This window comes from Oncorhynchus gorbuscha, linkage group LG06, assembly GCF_021184085.1.
Source record: "Oncorhynchus gorbuscha isolate QuinsamMale2020 ecotype Even-year linkage group LG06, OgorEven_v1.0, whole genome shotgun sequence".
NCBI lineage: Eukaryota > Metazoa > Chordata > Actinopteri > Salmoniformes > Salmonidae > Oncorhynchus > Oncorhynchus gorbuscha.
The window spans coordinates 49,658,465-49,684,711 of NC_060178.1; the positions used below are offsets into that span (position 1 = coordinate 49,658,465).

At 41.4% G+C, this 26,247-nt stretch overlaps 1 protein-coding gene across 1 annotated transcript in view; it reads right to left on the reverse strand.

The window, feature by feature from the left end:
• Positions 1 to 26,247, reverse strand: part of LOC124038055 (rhophilin-1-like) — a 60,246-nt gene that overhangs the window by 26,202 nt on the left and 7,797 nt on the right. The window contains exons 3-12 of the mRNA XM_046353456.1: positions 21,039 to 21,154; positions 14,831 to 14,959; positions 9,833 to 9,908; positions 9,634 to 9,711; positions 9,199 to 9,323; positions 7,167 to 7,333; positions 6,575 to 6,762; positions 3,420 to 3,576; positions 3,122 to 3,247; positions 949 to 1,143 (exon numbers count right to left, since the gene is read on the reverse strand). Of these exons, the coding sequence (XP_046209412.1) occupies positions 949 to 1,143; positions 3,122 to 3,247; positions 3,420 to 3,576; positions 6,575 to 6,762; positions 7,167 to 7,333; positions 9,199 to 9,323; positions 9,634 to 9,711; positions 9,833 to 9,908; positions 14,831 to 14,959; positions 21,039 to 21,154 (1,357 nt within the window). The remainder of the gene's footprint in view (positions 1 to 948; positions 1,144 to 3,121; positions 3,248 to 3,419; positions 3,577 to 6,574; positions 6,763 to 7,166; positions 7,334 to 9,198; positions 9,324 to 9,633; positions 9,712 to 9,832; positions 9,909 to 14,830; positions 14,960 to 21,038; positions 21,155 to 26,247) is intronic.

Below are 26,247 nucleotides of genomic sequence, written 5' to 3' on the forward strand. Positions count from 1 at the left end.
ATGACGAGCTTGGAGGGTACTATGGTGTTGAATGCTGAGCTGTAGTCGATGAACAGCATTCTCACATAGGTATTCCTCTTGTCCAGGTGGGTTAGGGCAGTGTGCAGTGTGGTCACGTCATCAGGTAAGACAATCTCATATTCGAAATTGGTTGACAACCTTTTAAAATGTGAGATTTTTTGTCCACTTTATTTGTAATGGCAAACCAGATCAAGTTAAATCAGCATATTTATATAATAATATTATAAATAATAATTATATAATTAAAATACTTCAATATTAAGGCATTAAGTCTCTCTTAAAGCCTAATTTGTACTGAAATTGTATATACAGTTGGAGTTATTAAAACTCGTTTTTCAACCACTCCACAAATTTCTTGTTAACAAACTATAGTTTTGGCAAGTCAGTTAGGACATCTACTTCGTGCATGACACAAGTCATTTTCCCCAACAATTGTAGTATAGAAAAAAAAACAAAATAAATGACAACAATTAAATTGATAGAACCTACAATCTAGGTGTAATAGTAAAGCTGATATTCCCACTAAATAATAACCACAATCAAGAACACTAGGAGTTGAATGGTGAACAATAGAGTTACATTTTGAACACTTCCAAAAGTCTTATTATAACAGCAGTTCAGTGGGACTCATTCGTTCTCTGAAATTGCACATTTAACACATATTTCCAGTTAAATGTACACCATTGATGTTGCTGTGTGATGCATCCCTCCAATAGAGTTCCAGTCACATGTAGAATCTCTGCCAACGCGCATTGAAGCTGTTCTGGCAGCTTGTGGTTACCCAACACCCTTTATGATGGGGTTTCCTTTATTTTGGACAGATATCTGTATCTCTACACATACACATGACTTTACTAAAAAACTCACTCACACAACTGCACTCACACAGTCTAATTACTGGTGCTCACACTTACAAAACACACTCACAGTGTATCTCGGGAGCCTCTGCTGTCTCGTCGAAGTCGTCCTCTCGGTCCATCTCAGAGTATTTGTCCAAAGAGCGTTTGTGCACGAAGGAGAGCACCTCTTGTAAAATATCCATCTTCCTTAAGATCTTACACAGACCGTGTACTCTCATAGCTTCCTCATGTCTGATCAACGCACGACGCAGGTGGGCCTTACCTAGAGCACTCACGCAAAGACAGACACACAGGAAAAGCTTTAGTAGGATCTCACAAAGGCCATGCTTGCGCATCAAATATAGATACAGTTGAAGTCAGAAGTTCAAACTAGTTTTAATGACTCCAAACTAAGTGTTTCAACCACTCGTTTGTCAACCACTCCAAAAATTCCTTGGCAACAAACTATAGTTTTTGCAAGTCGATTAGGACACCTACATTTGGCATGACAATTCATTTTTCCAACAGTTATTAAAAGACAGATTATTTCACTGTATCACAATTCCAGTGGGTCAGAAGTTTACATACACGAAGTTGACTGTGCCTTTAACCAGCTTGGAAAATTCCAGAAAATGATGTCAAGGCTTTAGAAGCTTCTGATAGGCTAATTGACATCATTTGAGTCAATTGGAGGTGTCCCTGTGGATGTATTTCAAGGCCTACCTTCAAACCCAGTGCCTCTTTGCTTGACATCATGGGAAAATCAAAGGAAATCAGCCAAGACCTCAGAAACAAAATTGTAGACCTCCACAAGTGTGGGTCATCATTGGGAGCAATTTCCAAACGCCTGAAGGTACCACGTTGATCTGTACAAACAATAGTACACAAGTATAAACACCATGGGACCACGCAGCCGTCATACCGCTCAGGAAGGAGACACATTGTGTCTTAGAGATTAATGTATTTTGGTGCGAAAAGAGCAAATCAATACCAGAACAGCAGCAAAGGACCTTGTAAAGATGCTGGAGGAAACAGATACAAAAGTATCTACATCCTATATCGACATAACCTGAAAGGCTGCTCAGCAAGGAAGAAGCCACTGCCCCAAAACCGCCATAAAAAAGCCAGACTACGATTTGCAACTGCACATGGGGACAAAGATCGTACTTTTTGGAGAAATGTCCTCTGGTCTGAAGAAACAAAAATATAACTGTTTGGCCATAATGACCATTGTTATGTTTGGAGGAAAAAGGGGGAGGCTTGCAAGCCGAAGAACACCATCCCAACCGTGAAGCACGACGCAGGTGGTAGAGCATGGCGCTTGTAACGCCAGGGTAGTGGGTTCGATCCCCGGGACCACCCATACGTAGAATGTATGCACACATGACTGTAAGTCGCTTTGGATAAAAGCGTCTGCTAAATGGCATATATTATTATATATATTATATATTATTATATTATTATATTATTATATATTATTATTATTATTATTATTATCTGCTAAATGGCATATATTATTATATTATTATTATATTATTATATTATTATTATTATATTAAGCACAGGGGTGGCAGCATCATGTTGTTGGGGTGCTTTGCTGCAGGAGAGACTGGTTCACTTCACAAAATAGATGGCATCATGAGGGAGGAAAATTATGTGGATATATTGAATCAGTCAGGAAGTTAAAGCTTGGTCGCAAATGAGTCTTCCAAATGGACAATGACCAAGCATACTTCCAAAGTTGTGGCAAAATGGCTTAAGGACAACAAAGTCAAGGTATTGGAGTGGCCATCACAAAGCCCTGACCTCAATCCCATAGAAAATGTGTGGGCAGAACTGAAAAAGCGTGTGTGAGCAAGGAGGCATAAAAACCTGACTCAGTTACACCAGCTCTGTCAGGATGAATGGGCCAAAATTCACCCAACTTATTGTGGGAAGCTTGTGGAAGGCTACCTGGAACGTTTGACCCAAGTTAAACAATTTAAAGGCAATGCTACCAAATACTAATTGACTGTATGTAAACTTCTGACCCACTGGGAAAGTGATGAAAGAAATAAAAGCTGAAATAAATCACTACTATTATTCTGACATTTCACATTCTTAAAATAAAGTGGTGATCCTAATTGACCTAAAACAGGGGATTTTTACTAGGATTAAATGTCAGGAATTGTGAAAAACTGAGTTGAAATGTATTTGGCTAAGGTGTAAACTTTCTACTTCAACTGTATGCGTTTGTGTGTGGTGAGTGCGAGCGTTCTCACCCAGTTTGCGTCTCTCCTCGGGGTCTCTGAGCACCTGGCTGAGTGGGGGTCCAGCAGGAATACTGACATGGAGCTGGAGGAGAGCCTTCTCTCCCTCTTCATCACACTCTTCTTCATCAATGGACTCTACGGGACACAACACACACTGGCAGATAGACACACATTTACTGGAATACACACACTCATACTAAAAACACACACAAACAGGACAATTTCCGAACCACCACAATCGTCATTCCTGTAATCATCAATATCAGACTCAACATAAACCCACCTCACCCCGCACGGTGGAACTTACGTGTGCGGTCACAGAGAGCGACAGCAGCATAGTAGTGTGAGAGAGCTCTGAAGTGTTCTGCTTTCACCTGAACCATGGAGGCCCAGGAGAATGGGACATAGTCCTTCACTAGGGGCTGAGACATGGTCTGCAGCACCAAGCTATACACATCTGATACCTATAGCGAGAGAGAGAGTAAGACGGATGAAGAGAGACAGGAGAATGAGAACACAGTCTCAAATAGCCACCTGTCCCTTTTAATAGCCGGTCAACGGCACACACTTCAGCAAATAAACACGGTTTCAAATAAACTCTAGGTCTAAATGAATCATTTACGAGGTCACCATGAATTGTTTACAAGGTTTAATGTTTGATTTGTTACATTAAATAATTCAGTAATGACTCCAAAAAATAAATGGCGATCATCCGTTTTTTAAATCGCCAGTAAGAAACAGCTGAGAACTGCTAGCACAAAAACAGTAAACAACTTTAGGGGTACATACACTGCTGATTTTCTAAGGGTGCCATCTAATGGCAAAAGTAAGAACTGACAAATGCACTGTTAAAAGAGGAGAATAATATTATTCTGTCAAGGAAAAGAGAGTCATTTATAAATATATATGAGAGAGAGAAATGTGACAGTGTGCAAATGATAGCAGAAAAGGGAGAAATGTATTAAAATGCTGGAAGTGATGAGTGCTGAAATTAAACAATTAACTACGCAAATCAGCAAAAGCTGTTCATTAAATAGACGCCTAACTCAAATAGAAGCATGTCTGTAATAAGCGACTGGAGTTCAGTGATTTAAGCAAATAAATGCCCGGGCTATTAAGTTTTACAGTATATAGGTCTTATACCCACAGAGAGAGAGCGAAAGACGACACAGGACAGGCTATGCTAACTCTGCTCCCAGGGAAAGGTAGAGAAAGAGCTGGATTTCCTATTACACTGTGAAAAATACTTAGACCTAAGATTGTTTTATTTTATAGTTTCAAATTCGTTGCAATGAATGATAATCTTTTTTCCAAAAACTATTAAAAAAATATATTTTTGGGATGAAAAACCAAAATGTGTAGTTTAGGCAGACAAGGACAGTATGTGGCCTCCTGCCACAACCAGAGGGCCAGCCAGTGAAAAGTACAATGCAACAATAGTATTTGCAATTTTGTTTTGTTTTGGCTTTCATACACTATACATACAAAAAAAGCATGTGGACACCCCTTCCAATCAGTGAATTCGGCTATTTCAGCCACACCCATTGCTGGCAGGTGTATAAAAATCGAGCCCAGTCATGCAGTCTACATAGACAAACATTGGCAGTCAAATGGCCTTACTGAAGAGCTCCGTGACTTTCAACGTGACACTGGCATAGGACGTCACCTTTCCAACAAGTCAGCTCGTCAAATTTCTGCCCTGATCGAGCTTGCCCAGGTCAACTGTAGGTGCTGTTATTGTGAAGTGGAAACGTCTAGGAGCAACAACGGCTCAACCGTGAAGTGGTAGGCCACACAAGCTCACAAAACGGGACCGCAGAGTGCTGAAGAGCATAAAAATATCTCATCGGTTGCAACACCCACCCACAACCAAGTTCCAAAATGGAAGCAAAGTCAGCCCAAGAACTGTTCGTCGGTAGCTTCGTGAAATGGGTTTCCATGGCCGAGCAGCAGCACACAAGCCTACATCACCATATACGCAATGCCAAGAGTCAACTGGAGTTGTGTAAAGCTTGAGTAGGAATTTTTGTCTGGGGCTGTTTTTCATGGTTCGGGCTAGGTCCCTTAGATCCAGTGAAGGGAAATCTTAATGCTACAGCATACAATGATATTCTATATGATTCTGTGCTTCCAAGTTTGTGGCAACAGTTTGGGGAAGGCCCTTTCCTGTTTCAGCATGACAATGCCCCCTTGCACAAAGCGAGGTCCATACAGAAATGGTTTATCAAGATTGGTGTGGAAGAACTTGACTAACCTGCGCAGAGCCCTGACTTTCAACGCCATCAAACTCTTTGGGATGAATTGGAATGCCGACTGCGAGCCAGGTCTCATCGACCAACATCGGTGCCCGACCTCACTAATACTCGTGGCTGAATGGAAGCAAGTCCCCACAACAATGTTCCAACATCTAGGGGAAAGCCTTCCCAGAAGAGTGGAGGCTGTTATAACAGCAATGTTCCAACATCTAGTGGAAAGCCTTCCCAGAAGAGTGGAGGCTGTTATAGCAGCAATGTTCCAACATCTAGTAGAAAGCCTTCCCAGAAGAGTGGAGGCTGTTATAGCAGCAATGTTCCAACATCTAGTGGAAAGCCTTCCCAGAAGAGTGGAGGCTGTTATAGCAGCAATGTTCCAACATCTAGAGGAAAGCCTTCCCAGAAGAGTGGAGTCTGTTATAGCAGCAATGTTCCAACATCTAGTGGAAAGCCTTCCCAGAAGAGTGGAGGCTATTATAGCAGCAATGTTCCAACATCTAGTGGAAAGCCTTCCCAGAAGAGTGGAAGCTGTAATAGCAGCAAAGGGGGGACCAACTCCATATTAATGCCCATGATTTAGGAATTAGAGAGCCGACGAGCAGGTGTCCACATACTTTCGGTCATGTACTGTAGTATACCATATGGCTTTTCAGTCATGTAAAACTAGCCTACCACAATTAGTTTTATTTAATGTTGTTCTCATTACTATTGTTGTAGTTAATATCATTACCACTACTACGAGTACTAGGCCTACTATTACTGTTAGTCTGACCATTGTTGTTGTATAGCATGTCCTTAGAGAATGTAAGTCATTTAAATTGCCATGTGAATCAAGTCTGAGAGTGAGTGAGCAAGCGAGCGAAACATAGTCCTGTAGGCACACACAGACAGAGGGGGACAGAGAAAGAGAGGGACAGAGAAAGAGAGGGACAGAGAAAGAGAGAGAGGGGGACAGAGAAAGAGGTGAACAGAAGAGAACTCTGCACTGGATCAAGGTCATGAGCACCAGTGAAAAGAACATGTTGGCTATCTACACACACACACACACACACACACACACACACACACACACACACACACACACACACACACACACACACACACACACACACACACACACACACACACACACACACACACACACACACACACACACACACACACACACACACACACACACACACACACACACACACACAGGTCCCCTCACTCGTGCAGCCTCTTGAGCCACTTGTAGCTGGGAGGTGAAGTGTGTGTCCTGCGTGGTGAGTGTGACCCTTTCGAACACACACTCCTGCACTTGGGCGATCATCAGCCGGACCAGCATGCATAGCGACGGGCCGCTCATATCCAGACTGGGAGCGTTGGAAAAGTTCTCCTTCAGGAAGTTAAATGCACCTAGACACACCCAGATTTTATACACTTTTATAGTTTACATTACATTACATTTAAGTCATTTAGCAGACGCTCTTATCCAGAGCGACTTAGTTTACAGTTTTATACAAAAAACAACTAGAAACGCAGAAAAAATTATGACAGTTGCATATGAAATGTATGATCTGCAGTTGTGTGTGAACTCCAACTGTGGTGTGTTAATGTGTAGAATCTCAGGCAATGGTATTTCCTCACCAGGGCCCCTTGTGGTTGTGTTCCTGTAATAGTACTTTGTATGTGTGTGCCTGCTATATATATGTGTGTGTGTGTGTGTGTGTGTGTGTGTGTGTGTGTGTGTGTGTGTGTGTGTGTGTGTGTGTGTGTGTGTGTGTGTGTGTGTGTGTGTGTGTGTGTGTGTTTAGGCCTACCTGCAGCTCTCTGGAAAGCGTCTATAGCCCTGTCTATGCCAGCTGCAGCAGAGCGGTCCTGTCTGGCTCCTATCTGTGTGTAGAGAGCTCCCACATTGAACAGCACACTTCCCTTCTCAAATGCCAACGCACGCTGGCATGACGGCACACCTGTCAGAGAGTCATACCTAGAGACAGTTAGGGGGGCATGAGAGAGAGAGAGGTGTTTAGAGTAATTCTAAACTTAAAACACAAGAGCGAAGATTGTCTCACCAGTCATTCCTAACCTCCAAGGTTATTGTGTAAGAAAATAAAAGGTTGAGTGGGTGAGGTAGATACAGAGCCTTCAGAATGTATTCACAACCCTTGACTTTTTCCACATTTTGTTGTGCTACAGCCTGAAATTAAAATAGATTACATTTAGATTTTGTGTCACTGGCCTTAACACGATACCCAATAATGTCAAAGTAGAATTATGCTTTTAGAATTATTATTCACAAATGAAAGGCTGAAATGTCTTTAGTCAATAAGTATTCAACACCTTCGTTATGGCCTAAATAAGTTCAGGAGTAGAAATGTGCTTAACAATAACACAAGTTCTTGTGTCTCGCAAAGAAGGGCACCTATTGGTAGAGAAAAAAGAAGAAAACAAAGCAGAGATTGAATATCCCTTTTAGCATGATGAAGTTATTCATTACAATTTGGATGGTGTATCATTTTGAACTCAGTTGCCGGAGAGGATTTGTCCTGGGATAAACATTGATTTGTTATTTTACCTGAAATGCACAAGCTCCTCTACTCCGCCAATTAATCCACACATAAAACAGCCAACTGAATCGTTTCTAGTCATCTCTCCTCCTTCCATGCTTTTTCATCTTTGAACTTACATGGTGATATGGCATCTAAACTTTCATAGTATTACCACGACTACAGGTAAAACAGTTCATCTTTCAATCACCCACGTGGGTATAAGCAATGAGGAGATGGCACGTGGGTACACGCTTCTATAAACCAATAAGGAGATGGGATAGGCAGGACTTTAAACACGATTTGCGTCAGAAATAGAAACGAGTTCCATTTTAGCCCTTGGCATCGCAGATGCTCGTTGGCGCGTGCGAGCAGTTTTTGTGCAATAATTGAATAACATGGATTTCTAAACTTATTTTGCAACGCTCGCGCAAGCGACGTGTCCAGTCTGGTCAGCATGTTCGAGTTGAATGACTATGATAAGAGAAAACTGAGGATGGATCAACATTGTAGTTACTCAGAATAAAAATGTGTTTGCAATAAGGTACTAAAGTAAAACAACAAAAAATGTGGCAAAGAAAATAACTTTATGTCCTGAATAAAAAGTGTTATGTTTGGGGAAAATCCAACGCAACATATCACAAAGTACAACTTCATATTTTCAAGCATGGTGGTGGCTGAATCATGTTATGGGTATGATTGTCAATGGCAAGGACAAGGGAGTATTTTAGGATAAAAAGTAAATGGAATAGAGCTAAGCACAGGCATAATTCTAGAGGAAAACCTGGTTCAGTCTGCTTCCCAACAGACACTGGGAGACAAATTCATTTTTCAGCAGGACAATAACCTAAAACACAAGGCCAAAATATACACTGTAGTTGCTTACCAAGACAATATTGAATGTTCCCGAGTGGCCTAGCGACAGTTTTTAATTAACATTTCCTTGAAAATATATGGCAAGACTTGAAAATGGCTGTCTAGCAATGATCAACAACCAACTTGTACAATCCAGGTGTGCAAAGCTCTTAGAGACACCCAGAAATATGTGATTGTAACATGTATTGACTCAGGGGTGTGAATACTTCTCTGAAATTAGATGTCTGTATTTCATTTTCAATAAATGAGCAAACTTTACTAAAAACATGTTCTCACGTTGTCATTATGGGGTAGTGTGAGAAAATATCAAAAATGTGGAACAATTCAAGGGTATGAATAAAGGAGAGGGGGAACCCAGAAAGGTTTCCGTGTGTGTGTCCTTTCTGAAGGCACTGTAAGTGAAGAGTTTGTGTGAGACTAAGAGTCTGACCAGTGGAAGTGGACTCCTAGTGTTCTGTGTGGGGGGAAGAACCTCTGGTCCAGATAGTACAGCTGGTTATAATACTCTACCAGGAGCTCCAAACCTGCCTCGTTACGACTGGGGGTACGCATGGCCTGATGATCACAGGGGCATATATTAGCACACACACTCATATTTTAGAACACACACACTCAATGAAACACATGACTGTATAACAATACATTTACAAGTTATGTCAACAACATTAATATGTGACCACATTTACCAACTAAAACAATTGTTAATTCACAAAACAGTGTATAATATCGTTTACACACCCACAGTGTATAAATGATATGATACTCAGAATTATCAAACATTTAGCAGGCCAGTTTATATTTTTAGTGATATAGCTAAAGACACTAGGTGGCAGTGCTTTCAAGAGCGGTTGACTTCTGTTCTAACCTGTCTGAGCTCCATAAACTCCTTGATTTCCTTCTCAAACAGAGAGCTGTCCTCCCTGTAGTGCTCACAGATATATTCCTGAGAGAGAAGGGCAGAAGGGCAGAGGATAGTCACTTCAACAGAGAGATCAGTCACTTCAAAACACACAAAGAGACCGAGAGAGCGAGCGCGCAAGAGCGAGAGACATTTTTCTCCTCACCTTGAGAGGAACAGTGAGGTCCACTTCCTTGGTCTCCTTCAGACCCAGTGGGATCATGGGAACATTGATGGCTTCACTGAAGGAGAGAGAAGAGAGATCAATGTGTGTGAAAAGACACATCACATACCTCCACAGACCAACCCAAATCTGCCCCCCCCCCACACCATCCCTATTATGACAGTAAGCCCTCACCCCTCCTAAATGTTCCACCTCCCTCCCTGGTAATTCGTCGTTATTATCACTTTGGTACTATTTTCACAAGTATGTGGTGAATAAAAAAATAAACTCATTACAATACTCAGAACTGGTAATACTTGTAACTGGAGCGGAGCGGGCTGATGAAGTCAGGACTCTGTGCTGGCCAGTCAAGTTCTTCCACAGATCTCAACAATCCATTTCTGTAAGGACCTCGCTTTGTGCCCGGGGGCATTGTCATGCTGAAACAGGACAGGGCCTTCTCCAAACTGTTGCCACAAAGTTGGAAGCACAGAATCGTCTAGAGTGTCATTGCTTGCTGTAGCATTAATATTTCCCTTCACTGGAACTAAGGGGCCTATCCCGAACCATGAGAAACAGCCCCAGACTATTACTCCTCCTCCACCAAACATTACAGTTGCCACTATGCATTGGGGCAGTTAGCATTCTCCTAGCATTAACAAAACTCAGATTTGTCGGGCGGACTGCCAGATAGCGAAGCGGGATTCATCACTCCAGAGAACGTGTTTCTACTGCGCCAGAGTTCAATGGCGGAGGGCGTTACACCACCCCAGCAGACGCTTGGCCTTGCACATGCTGATCTTAGGCTCGTCTGTAAGCTTCCGACAGTTCTTGTGCTGAGGTTGCTTGCAGAGGCAGTTTGAAACTTGGTAGTGAGTGTTGCAACCGAGGGCAGATGATTTTTACGTGCGTCAGCACACAGCGGCCCCATTATGTGACCTTGTGTGGCCTACCACTTTACAGCGGAGCCGTTGTTGCTCCTAGACATTTCCACTTCAGAATAACAGCACTTACAGTTGCAGGGCAGACATTTGACAAACTGACTTTTTGGAAAGGTGGCATCTTATGACGGTCTCACTTTGAAAGTCACTGAGCTCTTCAGGTAAGGCCATCCTACAGCTAATGTTTGTCTATGGAGATTGCATGGCTGTGTGCTCGATTTTATACACTTGTCAGCAACGGGTGTGGCTGAAATGGCCGAATCCATATACTTTTGTATATATTGTACTTTGAAGAACTCGTCAAATTATTTCATCAGACAGCTCTGCAGCATACTTAGGCAGGCTAGCCAAGCCAAAAAGCATGACTAAAGACTGTACAGTATGGTGAGCACAGATAACATTGTCTGGTTGGCTAGCTGCAACTGCCTCAGCAGAGATGCGATGACTTTAAAAATAAAAGTCAACTCTACACAATTGAAATAGTATTTTTTCATAGTGATTTCCCATTTTTCTGTTGAGGTTTACAAAATGTGGACCTGACAGAGATAAATTAATAATTTTCACTGTTTTAGCAATCGAATGTTGGCTTTGGAATTCCTATTAAAAAGCTCTAAAATAATTTGAATGTCAATTCTTCATAATGCATTTCAAATGTTTTTAATTTTTTAAAATTGAAACCGAAAACCATTGTTTTTTTTTACTAATGGAACCGAACCGGCCTCAAAAAGTACTAGTCGCACAGCACTACTGTAACGCAGCCACTCTTACATTCATAGCTTTTAACTGTGCATACATTCTGTTTGTAGACATTTTATCATAAAACCATTGATCAAAAATATACATTTACTGTGAAATATATTGAGTACATTGGTTTAAAAATCACCAAAACACAATAAATTACATCTTCTCAGTTTAGTTATTCTAAGAACCAGTTAATCCAATAGCAAAACATTTAAGATACATATTTAAAAATTACCCGTGAATGTATTATGCCACAGTACATTACGCTGTTATCACATTGGGCAATAACAGTGCTGTGTTCGAGACCACCTAAAGTGAGACCAATTCAAGACCAAGAGCGTGACGAGAGTCCAAGACCAGAAAAATGCAAGTCCAATGATACCATGATTGTAATTTTGTCAATTCGCCACTATAATAAGAGTTCAAAATATCCAGTATTTCCGTGCTCTTATTTCAGAAGATAATATAGATTCTTTAGACATACATGTGGTGGGCAAAATACAAACGATGGGCAAATCGAGCCACTCTACCAAAACAGTGGGGAACAATGCCTTCTATGCCTTCAGAGAAGGGCTAAGGAATTATCAAATCATTATAATAATTCTAAATCTATTCTTATTTTCAGTGATAGCGATTTAAAAAATAAAAAATAAAAATAAAAAATAAACTTCAGTTTTTGTTGGAAAGGAAAGAGTTAACGCTGCAGAGAAAATAAATATCCAATCAGGATTTTTCTTTGGTGGTCTCTGGGGAGATAAATCTAGCTAGCCAAGTCAGCCATTGGCTCGACCATCAGAAGCTAGATGGAAGGCCTCTGCCATTCAACTATATTAGGGCAAAAAATTGGAGTGACAGTGGACCAATCACCAATCACATTTTGACTTGTAATAAGTGGGACCATTTTTCCCAAAAACTTCTGCCTTCTTTCTAGAAGGCCAACAGGTCACCGTGCAACAACTTTTGTTTTAGGCTAATTCGCAGCAGGTGTTATCGAAGAGGATGTTGTTGCTAAATGCATTAGTTTCTCCCTTTTAAATAATAACTTTCAACAAGACGTTTCAAATGATCTGGTGAGTGGAACTGTGTTTGTTATTGCCGGTTACTGTGTGTGCTAAATGTGAAATGTTCTATGCAATGGGAAGTGATAAATTGTACATTTCGAATTTGGAAATGCTTAGCCTAAATGGCTGTGTTTTTGTATTCATATGATTGGGACTTGTTGACTTATGCCCACTGAATGGATTGCTTATCCTTTAACATCAGGCTGTGTGTGACTGCAGTCTTTCAAATCGGCCCTATCCAGTGGTGTCTGGAGAAGTGATTTTGCCAAGGATTCCCAAATGGCCGCCTGAAGGAAAGGCATTTGAGTTTTCCTAGAGATTTTCACTTTCAAATTCACTTTTATTTTTTAAAATGTATTTTTATAAATAGATGTTATGTTCTAAACACAACAGCTTAAACCACAGATCATTTTTAAGGTTTTGGAAAAATACATTTTTTTAGGGGGTGTTATTGTCCTTTAAAGGAGAAGTGTATCTATATTTCCATGTCTACCAATTGTATTTATCAGCAACATTTATAATGAGTATTTCTGTAAAATGATGTGGCTCTCTGCAATGTTTTTGGAACTAGTGAACATTACGCGCCAATGTATACTGAGATTTATTTTATATAAATATGCACTTTATCAAACATATGTATTGTGTAACATGGAAGTCCGATGACTGTCATCCGATGAAAATCAAAGGTTAGTGATTCATTTTATTTGCTTTTTGTGACTCTTCTCTTTGGCTGGAAAAATGGCTGAATTTTTCTGTGACTTGGCGGTGACCTAACATAATAGTTTGTGGTGCTTTCGCTGTAAAGCCTATTTGAAATTGGACACTGGTGGGATTAACAACCTTTAAAATGGTATATGATACATGTATGTTTGAGGAATTTTAATTATGAGATTTCTGTTTGAATTTGGTGCTCTGCACTTTCACTGGCTGTTGTCATATCAATCCCGCAGCCCTAAAGGTAATTGTTTATGGTTCATTGAACTAGCATGGGAAACAGTGTTTAAACCCTTTACAATGAAGATCTGACGTTATTTGGATTTTTACCAATTATCTTTGAAAGACAGGGTCCTGAAAAAGGGACGTTTCTTTTTTTGCTGAGTTTAGTACCGGGACAAACCCCCTTGCCTCCAGAACAGCCGGAATTCTTCAGGGCATGTATTCTAAGGTGTGGCATTGAAACATTCTTCAACTGGTATCAAGGGACCTAACTTGTGCCAGGAAAACATTCCCAACACCACCGCAACCAGCCTGTACCGTTGACACCAGGCATGATGGGGCCATGGACTAATGCTGCTAACGCCAAATCCCGACTCTGGCATCAGCATGATGTAACAGGAACCAGGAATTGTCGGTCCAGGGAATGTTTTTCAACTCAATTGTCCAGTGTTGGTGATCGCGTGCGCACCGGAGCCGCTTCTTCTTGTTTTTAGATGATACAAGTGGAACCCATTGTAGTCATCTCCTGCAACAGCCCATCCTTGACAAGGACCAACAACTTGTGTGTTCCCGAGATGCCGTTCTGCACACCACTGTTGTACTGTGTCGTTATTTGCCTGTTTGGGGCCCGCCTGGGGCCCGCCTGTTAGCTTGCATGATTCTTGCCATTCTCCTTCGACCCCTCAGCTGTTTTTGCCCACAGGACTATCGCCGACGGGATGTTTTTTAGTTTGTCGCACCGTTCTCTAGACACTGTCGTGCGTGAAAATCTTAGGAGGCAGGCCGTTTTAGACACTGGAACCGGCGAACCGACGTGCCTAGCACCAACAATCATTAAAATATATATATATAGTTTAACCTTTATTTAACTAGGCAAGACATACCATGCTCAAAGTCACTTGTTTTTCCCCATTCTAACGTTCAATTGAATTAATAGCAGTCGGATTAAGTGAAAGGCAATTACTTTATATGAACATGTATTGCAATGCGAAACATGGATTCCTTGATGAAACACTTTGGTGCAAAAGTGACTGTGTGTTGTACTTAGTCAAATGTAAATGTGTTTTGAAACAGCTACCTTTTTGATGATCTGTTTGGAGTTTCGTACTAAGAGTTGTGAAAATTGCACCAAAGCGACTGAACAAAAACTGTAATGAGTCTAAATCAAAGGATTTGCACCACTTGTGACCCTGAGCTTCAGCTGGGCTGGATTACCAGTGCCTCATTACTAGCATACCAGGCCACTCTCATTAAGCTATAATTAAAGCAAATAGGCCATCGACGCATTGAGTGTTCACACCCTCCACCTCAGTGTGTGTTACCTCTCTGTCTGGTAGACCTCCATACTGCTGTTGAGCTCCTCTAGCTCTTCCTTCAGTAGCTGCAGGTTGGAGTTGACAAAGCTCAGCTCTAGAGCCACAGTCTCCTTCACTTTGTTGTTAGTGGTGGCTCTGCAACACACAAATACATTCAAATGAGACACCCTACCTGAAATAGGATGTACTAACGAGACCACGAGTCGCTCTTCATCGTCACCTTGTGATCTTTATCCAGCTCAATCCGGTTCGACATAGTTCTGAATGGATGTACAGTAGCTCATACATCCTGTATTTATTGAGAAAGGGGCCTACTTCTACTTCACTTTCTGGGGCCCCAAGCAGTTTGGGACATAACACAGCACACTACACACACTTGATTTTTTACTATTACCCCCAATACACACAGTCAAGAGGAACCCACTCAACCCAATTCTGTGATAGCTATTCCCTTTTCAAAAAGAGTATTAGGAATCAACAAGAGCGAGTTAAACATACCTACTGCAGGTGACTTGTCCCCTAATTATAAGGTTATCAATAACATTTAAACAACCCCCGTCCTTACACACACACACACACACCTTGAAGCACGCATCTGTGACTCTTTCCCCCTGCCCCCCACATCAGCCCTCCTACACTCCTCACCCCACCCCAAAAACATGCACGTCTCTCTCTCCAGGACAAGCCAGTTTCAATCGGATTATGGTTAGCTTTAAAGGCTTGCCATGTATCCCACTTCACACACAAACGATCTACAACAGAGGGAAAAGAAACAACCAAGTATTGCTGCTAAACTGTCTGATACCACCAGTGTATAATGTGTGTCTGTGTTGAGTCACATAACTGTAATTTTACTCTAGGAAAAAGATAAGGGCCTGTGTGTGCTCATCACTTCAGTTAAGTCACGGTCACACCACCCCCAGTAAAAGCCCCTGTACTGCTCGGACTTCCAGTAACGAACTCAGTGATGTCATCCCCTATAGGATTAGACTAGTTACTGTCGCTCGCAGTAGAATTCCTTTCCCAAAGTAGATAACACACTGGTCTGTTACACCAGCATGACAGCACATAATATGAAGCTCTAATGAGATTAGAGCTGGCCCCAATTATTCGACTGGTCTACAGGCTGTTGGTCGACCAAAATGGTTTTAATCGAGCAGTAGCAAATAAATAAAATACACCCCCCCCAATTCGGAAAGTGTTCAGACCCTTTGACTTGTTCCACATTTTGTAATGTTACCCTTGTTCTAAAATTGATTCTTACTTTGTTTCCCCTCAATCTACACACAATGCCAAAGCAAAAATGGATTTGAAATGTTTGCACATTTATTAAAAATAAAACTGAAATATCACATTTACATAAGTATTCAGTCCCTTTACTCAGTACATTGTTGAAGCAACTTTGGCAGCAATTACAGCCTCTAGTCCTCTTGGGTATGACTTTACAAGCTTGGCACACCTGTATTTGTGGTCCTCTGTACGTCCTCTTTGTGGTCCTCTGTAGCTCAGTTGGTAGAGCATGGCGCTTGTAACGCCAGGGTAGTGGGTTCAATCCCCGGGACCACCCATACGTAGAATGTATGCACACATGACTGTAAGTCGCTTTGGATAAAAGCGTCTGCTAAATGGCATATATTATTATTATTATTATTTGGAGAGTTCCTCCCATTCTTCTCTGCAGATCCTCAAGCTCTGTCAGGTTGGATGGGGAGCGTCGCTGCACAGCTATTTTCAGGTCTCTCCAGAGATGTTCGATCGGGTTCAAATCCGGGCACTTTCTGGGCCACACGAGGACATTGACACTTGTCCCGAAGCCACTCCTGTGTCCTCTTGGCTGTGTTGTTAGGGTCGTTGTTGTCCTGTTGGAAGGAGTCCCTGCCGCTGAAAAACATCCCCACAGCAGGATGCTGCCACACCATTCGTCACTGTACGGATGGTGCCAGCTTTTGTCCAGACATGACGCTTGCCATTCAGACCAAAAAAAGTTGAAATTAAGATTATCAGACCATGGAATCCTGTTTCTCATGGTCTGAGAGTCCTTTAGGTGCCTTTGGCAAACCTCAAGCAGCTGTCATGAGCCTTTTACGGAGGATTGGCTTCCGTATGGCCACTCTACCATAACAGCCTGATTGATGGAGTGCTCCAGAGATGGTTGTCCTTCTGGAAGGTTCTCCCATCTCCACAGAGGAACTATGGAGTGCTGTCAGAGTGAACATTGGGTTCTCCATCATCCCCCTGACCAAGGCCCTTCTCCCCCGATTGCCCAGTTCGGCCAGGTGGCCAGCTCTAGGAAGAGTCTTGGTGGTTCCAAACATCTTCCATTTAAGAATGATGGAGGCCACTGTGTTCTTGGGGACCTTCAATGCTGCAGACATGTTTTGGTACCCTTCCCCAGCTCTGTGCCGACAATCCTGTCTCGGAGCTTTACAGACAATTCCTTCAAGCTCATGGCTTGGTTTTTGCTGTCAACTATGGGACCTTACATGGACAGTTGATTTGGAAAGGCACACAAGTCCAATCAATTGAATTTACCACAGAAGATGATCAATGGAAACAGGATGCACCGGAGCTCAATTTAGTCTCATAGCAACGTGTCTGAATACTTATGTAAATGTATTTTTTTTTAGTTGTAATACATTTGCAAAAATGTCTAAACCTGTTCTTGATTTTTAATAATGGGGTATAGTGTGGGGTATATTTAATTATGGGGTATATTGATTATTTTATTTAATACATTTTAGATTAAGGCTGTAGAGTAACAAAATGTGGAAAAAGTCAAGGGGTCTGAACTTTCCAAATGCACTGTTTAAGAGGGGTGTCTCGTGTGCCATAAAGTACCAGTCAAACGTTGACACACACACCCATTCAAGGATTTATTATTTTCTACATCGTAGAATAATAGTGAAGACATCAAAACCATGAAATAGCACATATGGAATCATGTAGTAACCAAAAAATAAACAAGTGATAGTCCCACTAAACGCAAACCATATGCGATGACGCATCACTGCAGAATGCTGTGGTAGCCATGCTGGTTAAGTGTGTCTTGAATTCTAAATAAATCACAGAAAGTGTCACCAGCAAAGCACCCCCACACCTCGACCATGAAGGCCCGATTCACGCAGTCTCCTCTGAACAGTTGATGTTGAGATATCTGTTACTTGAACTCTGAAACATTTATCTGGGCTGCAATCTGAGGTGTAGTTAACTCGAATGAACTTATCCTCTGCAGTCTTCCTTTCCTGTGGCTGTCCTCACGAGCCAGTTTCATCATAGCGCTTAATTGTTTTTGTGACTGCACTTGAAGAAACGTTCAAAGTTCTTGACATTTTCCATACTGACTGACCTTCATGTCTCAAAGTAATGGACTGTCGTTTCTCTTTGCTTATTTGAGCTGTTCTTGCCACAATATGGACTTGATCTTCTGTATACCACCCCTACCTTGTCACCACAACTGATTGGCTCAAATGCATTAAGGAAATAAATTCCACAAATTAACTTTTAACAAGGCACACCTGTTAATCGAAATGCATTCCAGGTGACTACCTCATGAAGCTGGTTGAGAGAATGCCAAGAGTGTGCAAAGCTCATCAAGGAAAAGGGTTGCTACTTTGAAGAATCTCAAATATATTTAGATTTTGTTTAGCACTTTTTGGTTACTACATGATTCCCATGTGTAATTTCATAGTTTTGATGTTGTCGCTAATATTCTAGAATGTAAAAAAAAAAAAGGTAAAATAAGAAATGTTTGCAGAGCGCACAATTTAAGCTAGACTTGGATTATTTAATTTACGAGTTTTGTTAATTTGGTAGTCTTTTGTTTGGAGCGCTCCTGTCAATGTTGAGTAAGGACACGCACACATTGAAGTAGGCCTATAAATGCCCATTTGGGGATCTGCTAGTATTTCTGATTGACTTAATGCGCACCACTAATGAGCTGTGGAACTTCTCAAAGTAATGTTTTCTTCACCTCAAACAGCAAGGCTGTTCCTTAAATCCATTGTGAATGACAATTCCTCAATGCATTCGAAAAATCTTTCCAGCTCTCTACCTTTCGATAACCACTCAGCGTGAAAGGGAAAATGCTCTGATCCAGTGGAAATGTCATAAAATAGGCCTACTCACTGGCACGGAAACTCTGGGGCCCAGAATGTGTGATACAATGTTGCAAGGAGCTTCAGGTCAGACTGGAGTTAATATTTGATACAATGTTTCAAGTTTGTTGCAGACAAACCATACATAGGATATTTCATTTTTTTCAGGAAATGTTCTACCTGCAGGCAGCAATGTTTTTATTTGTTGGTTTTATAGGGTATTTTTACGTAGTTGGCAATGGAAATAAAGTTACTTTTCAGGTTTATCATTTAGATTTGGATAGAATTTTGATTAACCACGACAAAGATTTTGAGATAAGACATTATAAATTAAATGGTTCCATGAAAATGTGCAAATGAAAACCATAACTGGGACACAGATCAGTAGAAATGGTAAGCTACATTGGCTCCTTGTGTAGCCTATTACCGGCAACTTCAGGAGAGTAATGGCAAAAGCCAGTTGGAGCAGGATGAGGATGGTAATCTTGATCTCTGGCTCCCTTGAGTCATTTGAGTCTTATTTCATCAAACAGTGAACTTAAAGCATCAGACAAGCTCAATGCATATTTAGTTGATTATATATGGAAAAGTATGTATATATTTGCATATAGTTGATTATATATATGGAAAAATAAATTGGTCGAAAGGACAGATGACTTTAGATCAACAGTTGTTTTTTTGTTTATGTCTGGGATATCCCGACACACACGTTTGTCCGACTGGCACTGAACCGTAGTTTCCTGCATGATGCCAAAATACTATGTGTTAACCCACTGAACTAAAGCCTGGTCTTCCAATGACAATCAGCAATGAGATTCCTACAACAGCTGCCCTCCCTGGGAATCCTTCTTTCTACCTGGGAATGGAAAGGGAAAGATGCAGCAGCAGGACACAAAGCCTGTTGATTGGTGGCTGACTGGGGGTCTATTTGTCTCTGTGACCTAGTCCCAAAAATGGGGGAAGGACTGGGTGTTGCTGGTGGGTGTTATTACCCCCATCCCCTAGTACTCCCTTTTTAATAGTTCTCTCTCTCAAGCCAAGCTGCATATTCGCAAGTACGACAATGTGATTCATGTCCTAGCCTGAATCAACACTGTTGACCATGACTCGACTATAAAAGCGCTGGTGAACAGGATACAGGGTGCATGAAATATCTACTCATTCGATGATCTTACTAATCTTACTAATCTAACTTGCCATCTTTCTCAAAACCTAATTACGTCGGGCAAGAAAGAAAAATAGTAAGAGGGAGGGTTGACACACATACAGAGGAGGAATGATTCTTTCAACTAGCTTGATGTTCTAGGTGTTTGTCTTATTAGATAATGACTCAGCCAAACAGACCACTAAAACAGAAGAATAAAGCACACTGCTATAAGTACGTCCTACTCATCATCATCTCCTCCTCTCAGATTAATATGCATGTTAAAGAGAGAGTGTCCTATTATACCACTCAGACCAATCCATACACCATGTCCTTCAGTGGCTCAAACACTACTAATAAGTGTAGGATAAACTTGATGAAATAAGAGTTGGGGGGAGAGAAGAAAAGGCAGAGGGGGAGAGGATCAAAATTATGCTAATGCTCTTGAGATGGTTTGGTTTGATGCACTTTAAAAACCAAGCTCAGCGTTGATGTCCTGCCACCAGCTACTTTTCTGGAAAGAAAAAAACCCAAATGACTTTAAAAGGAGAGAACGATAACAGGCTGTATTATAACTGTTAAAGTTCAGCACAGGTCAAAGTGTGTGAGATTTACACTTCTGACAAAATACACGTGAAAAATGAAGGTGGAAAATAACAGGCATCAAACCTGTGGAAAGGCAATACACAACCCCCACACACTATGGGACAAATAGTGATTTAAAAACAGGATGGTGTGGGTTTTTGGAGGTGCTCCCAATATACCCTAAAATATTTCCACCTGCCAGTGTTTGTATATGATACAGCTCAATGTTTCCACAGGTAGTAGGGCTTGGGGTTCCCATTTCCACCACAGGGGAGGGGAGTGGATGCCCCGCAGAGCTGTGTACACACAGGAGCAGAGACAGTATTCGACCACTTGTACAATGACCTGTCCCTTCCCTGACCCCTGACCCTGCCACCCACCCCCAGCTCACCTGAAGAGGTTCTCAGCCCCGGCCCTCATCCTCATCTCCTTGTTTATCTGCTGGTTGATACGAGCTCTACGGTGCTGCAGCTTACTGCGTTGGGTCTGGGAACAGGGATCACAACCCTGGAGAGAAAGAGGGGGATTGTGGTTAATGCATAACATGCTAGACCACAACATATGTCCATCTCCTCTTGCTTGTGTCTAAACTCTATGTGTAGTTCACATGCCTTTGAATATTAGTGTATAATAAACAAACTGTACGTAAGGAAGAGTATTCCAAGCCGAACAGGTAGGGGTTGACTGACTATTCAGTACATTACACAAACCTGTCGCAGATACACCTGACTGAGGGAGACATACACCTGAGCACCTGGGTAGCTTCCCTCCCTGATTAAGTATGGGTGACTAAGACCACCTGCCTCCATCACAATTAGGATCAAATATCCTGTTGTCAATGTAGTTGGCTCTCTGTGGTGATGGTTGCCAGGAGACCAAGCCCCAGCAGATCTCGGTCGGTAGCCTGCTGTGAGATAAGTCCTTAGACGTCATGGTCTACAGAACAGAGGAGACTTGAAGACCTCTTACACCTGACCTTTGCCTACCACACACACACACACACACGCACCAAAAGTTACCAATGCTCTTTTTAATAGTGTAACTTCGTCACCCCACCATGTCATGTGATCAACTCAAGGTGTGCCTCTGTGCCTCGACAGGTGGTATTCAGTTACAAGCCCTACACCTTCACATATGATCTGGAACTGAGGAAAGGAGTAGACCAAATGATCCATGATTATGCAGAGCACACTAATGGAAAGGCTCAAATGGGCTCTGAGATCACAGCTTAGAAGACACATGAAGCTGGGAAGAGTTTAAAAAAAATACATTTTTAAAAAAGTGTGCAATCACTGGTTATGGGGTGCTGCTATGAGATCAAGTTTAGACCTAGATCAGGACTGTACGAGTGACTAGGATTACACATTTTGGGAAATATTCAGGTGGAAACTTTCCGTGGGAATTAACTGGAATAAATGGAAATATGCCTATTAATACCATTTAAATGTTTTTTGCATTGGATATATTTACCATATCATATGGAGACAAACCTTTTACCTTATAATTAACATAAATGCAAATTATTAAAACGTTCCAATAGAAAAAAAAAACACTTTGGTTACAAATTTAACGTTAATTAAATGATTTTGACTCTCCACTAAACAAAAGGGAATATTGAATGATCCATCACATCTCCCAAAAACATTAACAAATATCTGTAAAATGATAGTCTAGAAACTAAAGCTTTGGTTGTCTTCCTCTCAGGCGTCCATGTCTTCTCCCTGGACCTCCTCAATGTCCACCTCATGAACATCAGACTCTGAGGCCTCATCTTCACTGTCACTTTCCAACCTTGCTGAGTATGGCTTGTTGTCAGGCTCAAAACGCCTCAAATTTGCCCAGTTAGCCACACATTTTTCAACCCTTCTATTGGTCAGCCTGTTGCGTGCTTTGGTGAGTGCGTTCCCGAACAAAGACCAGTTACTCCTCCGGAGCCGGCTAATGTTGGTGGGATTTGGAAGATTATGGAGGCAACAGGGGAAAGAGCCTCAGATCTCCAAAGTCCCTTCCACCAGGTGGCTGAGATATGTTGGCACGACTGCCATATTGCATCTCCCTCCCAAAGCCCCTGCTTGGAAGTGTACTTCGCCAGACTGCCAAGTACCTTGCCCTCATCCAGGCCAAGGTGGCAAGACACGGTGGTGATGACACCATCGGCCTTGTTGATCTCTGAACCAGACAGGATGCTCTTGCCAGCATACTTGGGGTCCAACATGTACGCTGCGGCTTGTATGAGCTCAAGGCAGAAGTCTTCACGCTTTTTGATGTATTTCAGAACTACAGTTTCCTCTGTTTGGAGCAACAGTGAAGTGGGCAGGGCAGTATGGATTTATTTTCTTCCATCTGCAAGCAGAGTCTGAACATCAGACAGGATGGCAATGTCTCCCTCAATCCTACTGCTATAGGTTTCAGGAGTTTCAGGCTGCTTCCCACTCTCTTCCAAAATACATCATCCAAAAGGATCCTCTTGAATACCACCACGGGGGAGCCATGTCGTTGTCTGAATTACAGCTGTAACGACCCTTTGGGAAGAATTACACTTGGTTAAGCTTCTCTAGTGTCCATGAGTTATTTACTCTGAAAAATAAGAATGTAACACTGGCTATCTGTAAAATAAAAAATTATAAATTTTTTACAGATATATATAATTTTTTTATTTTTACAGATAGCCAGGGGCACACTCCACACTCAGACATTTGTGTTTAGTGAGTCCTCCAGATCAGAGGCAGTAGGGATGACTAGGGAGGTTCTCTGTTTAGTTAGTCCTCCAGATCAGAGGCAGTAGATACGACCAGGGATGTTCTCTGTTTAGTGAGTCTTCCAGATCAGAGGCAGTAGTGATGACCAGGGATGTTCTCTTGACAAGTGTGTGAATTGGACCATTTTAAGCATTCAAAATGTAACGAGTACTTTCAGGGAAAATGTATGGAGCGCAAAGTACATAATCTTCTTTAGGAGTGTAGCAAAGTGAACGTTGTCAAATAAAATATTAATAGTGAAGTACATTACACAGGGAAAATGTCTCTGGGTTTAAAGTAGGTAGTTTACCCAATAGCAGTTTCTTTTTTACATGAGGGTATATTTTGGTATTCATTTTAAAAGCCGAATTGTCACATTTATGACAACTGACCATTTGCATGACAATGGGGCGGCAGGGTAGCCTAGTGGTTAGAGTGTTGGACTAGTAACCGAAAGGTTGCAAGTTCAAATCTCCGAGCTGACAAGGTACAAATCTGTCGTTCTACCCCTGAACAGGCAGTTAACCCACTGTTCCTAGGCCGTCATTGAACATAAGAATTTGTTCTTAACTGACCTGCCTAGTAAAATAAAGGTAATAAAAAAGAAAAATTAAAAAAAATAATAATAAATGAATTAATAGTCACATGAAATTCCCTAATCGTCAGCAGCATCAATGGTCACTAGTAGGGTTGGAAACTTTCCGGAAACTTTCCATTGGAAGTTAAGCCCTGGAATTGGGGTAATTTTGCTTAAATTCCTAAAAAAACAAAAAGGCAGCTTATGAGCGTTTTGTTTGTGGGATACACATGGCAATTCTAGGTCTTGCATATTTTGGTTATACTATCGCCAATTCAATGGAATTGGAACCCTCTGCATGCACAGTGCATTCTTCCATCACATTTGCAGTGCACTCTTCTATCACATGTACAGCTGATTCTCAAGATCTAATGAGATGCTATTGAACCCACACTACTACACTGTCTGAGCCAAGGACTACATGCTTTCTGGTGAGTTTTGATTACTATACTGGGTGGGGTGAATATATTTTATGACAATGTTTTTGTTAACTAGTAAATAGTAGCCTACAGTAAAGTGTTTAAAAATATATATATAATTTCTAACTTGTTAACAGTTTCTGCTAGTTAGTTTTTACTACCATGTGGGTTTTGACTTGATTGAGCCTATTGAGGAGTGTTAATTCACCTGTTTCCATACAGGTTTCATTTTAAAACATGTATCTTACAAAGGAGTTGTTTTAATTAAATTAACTTAACAATTTCTGTACAGGGAATTGTTTGAGTTTTTTTACAAATTTCTTTCCTAATCTTTACAGGAAAATGCCATGGGCACTATCTGATGTGTGAAGACATTACACTGCAGCTAATGAAGAAGGAAAAGCTGTGTACATTTGCAAATGTTGTGCCAAATCATATGTGAAGAATGCAACAAAGATGCAGAATCATCTGGCCAAGTGCATAAAGTTCCCTCAACGCTCACAGCAAGCAACCGCTGAAAAAAGTCCCTCTACTTCTATTCGAGGTGAAAATGATGAATCAGACACCTTATCGATAGCAACAGCTCATGGTCCTCCTGGAATCAGAAGTTGTTTTTGACTCAATGGAGGAATGTAGTCAGAGAAATGCTGATGAATGTCTTGCTTGAGCTGTGTATTCAACTGGATCACCTCACAGGCAATGTGTATTGGAAGAGATTTCTGAATGTTCTTCGCCCCGAATACACCCCTCTAACCAGACATGCTTTGGCTACTCATTTGCTGAATGCAGAGTTCAAGTGAAGGTCAAGCAAATCCGAGAGCACATACTGTATTCAATCATCTCTGATGGGTGGTCGAATGTTCATGGGCAAGGAATAATAAACTACGTCATCTCCACCCCTCAACCAGTATTCTACAAGAGCACAGATACAAGGGACAACAGACACACCGGTCTCTACATTGCAGATGAACTGAAGGCAGTTATCAATGACCTTGGAGCACTGGTTTGCACTGGTGACAGACAATGCTGCGAACATGAAGGCTGCTTGGTCTAAAGTGGAGGAGTCCTATCCTCACAATCACACCCATTCGCTGTGCTGCTCATTCATTGAATCTGCTTCTCCAAGACAACATTGCACTAAAAACAGTGGATACACTCTACAAGAGAGCCAAGGAAATGGTTAGGTATGTGAAGGGTCATCAAGTTATAGCAGTGTTACATTCTTATTTTTCAGAGTAAATAACTCATGGACACTAGAGAAGCTTAACCAAGTTGAATTCTTCCCAAAGGGTCGTTACAGCTGTAATTCAGACAATGACATGGCTCCCCCGTGGTGGTATTCATACATATATATAAAGTAATAAGTGTGCATCTGGTTTGCTTAATAACTTATGGCTGGGGGCAGTATTGAGTAGCTTGGATGAATAAGGTTCACCAGAGTAAACTGCCTGCTACTCAGTCCCAGAAGCAAAGATATACATATTATTAGTATATTTGGATAGAAAACACTCTTAAGTTTCTAAAATTGTTTGAATAATGTATGCGAGTATAACAGAACTCATATGGCAGGCAAAAACCTGAGAAAAAAATCCAGACAGGAAGTGGGAAATCTGAGGTTTGGCATTTTCAACTCATTCATTATTGAAGATAGTGGGATATTGGTCATGTTGCACTTCCTAAGGCTTCCACTAGATGTTAACAGTCTTTAGAACCTTGTTTGATGCTTCTACTGTGAAGTGGGGCTCATAAGGGCTGTTTGAGCCAGGTGTCTGGCAGAGTGCCATAAGCTCGTGACGCTCGTTCACATGAGATCGTGACGCTCGTTCACATGAGATCGAGCTCTGTTCCATTGCAATTCTACAGACA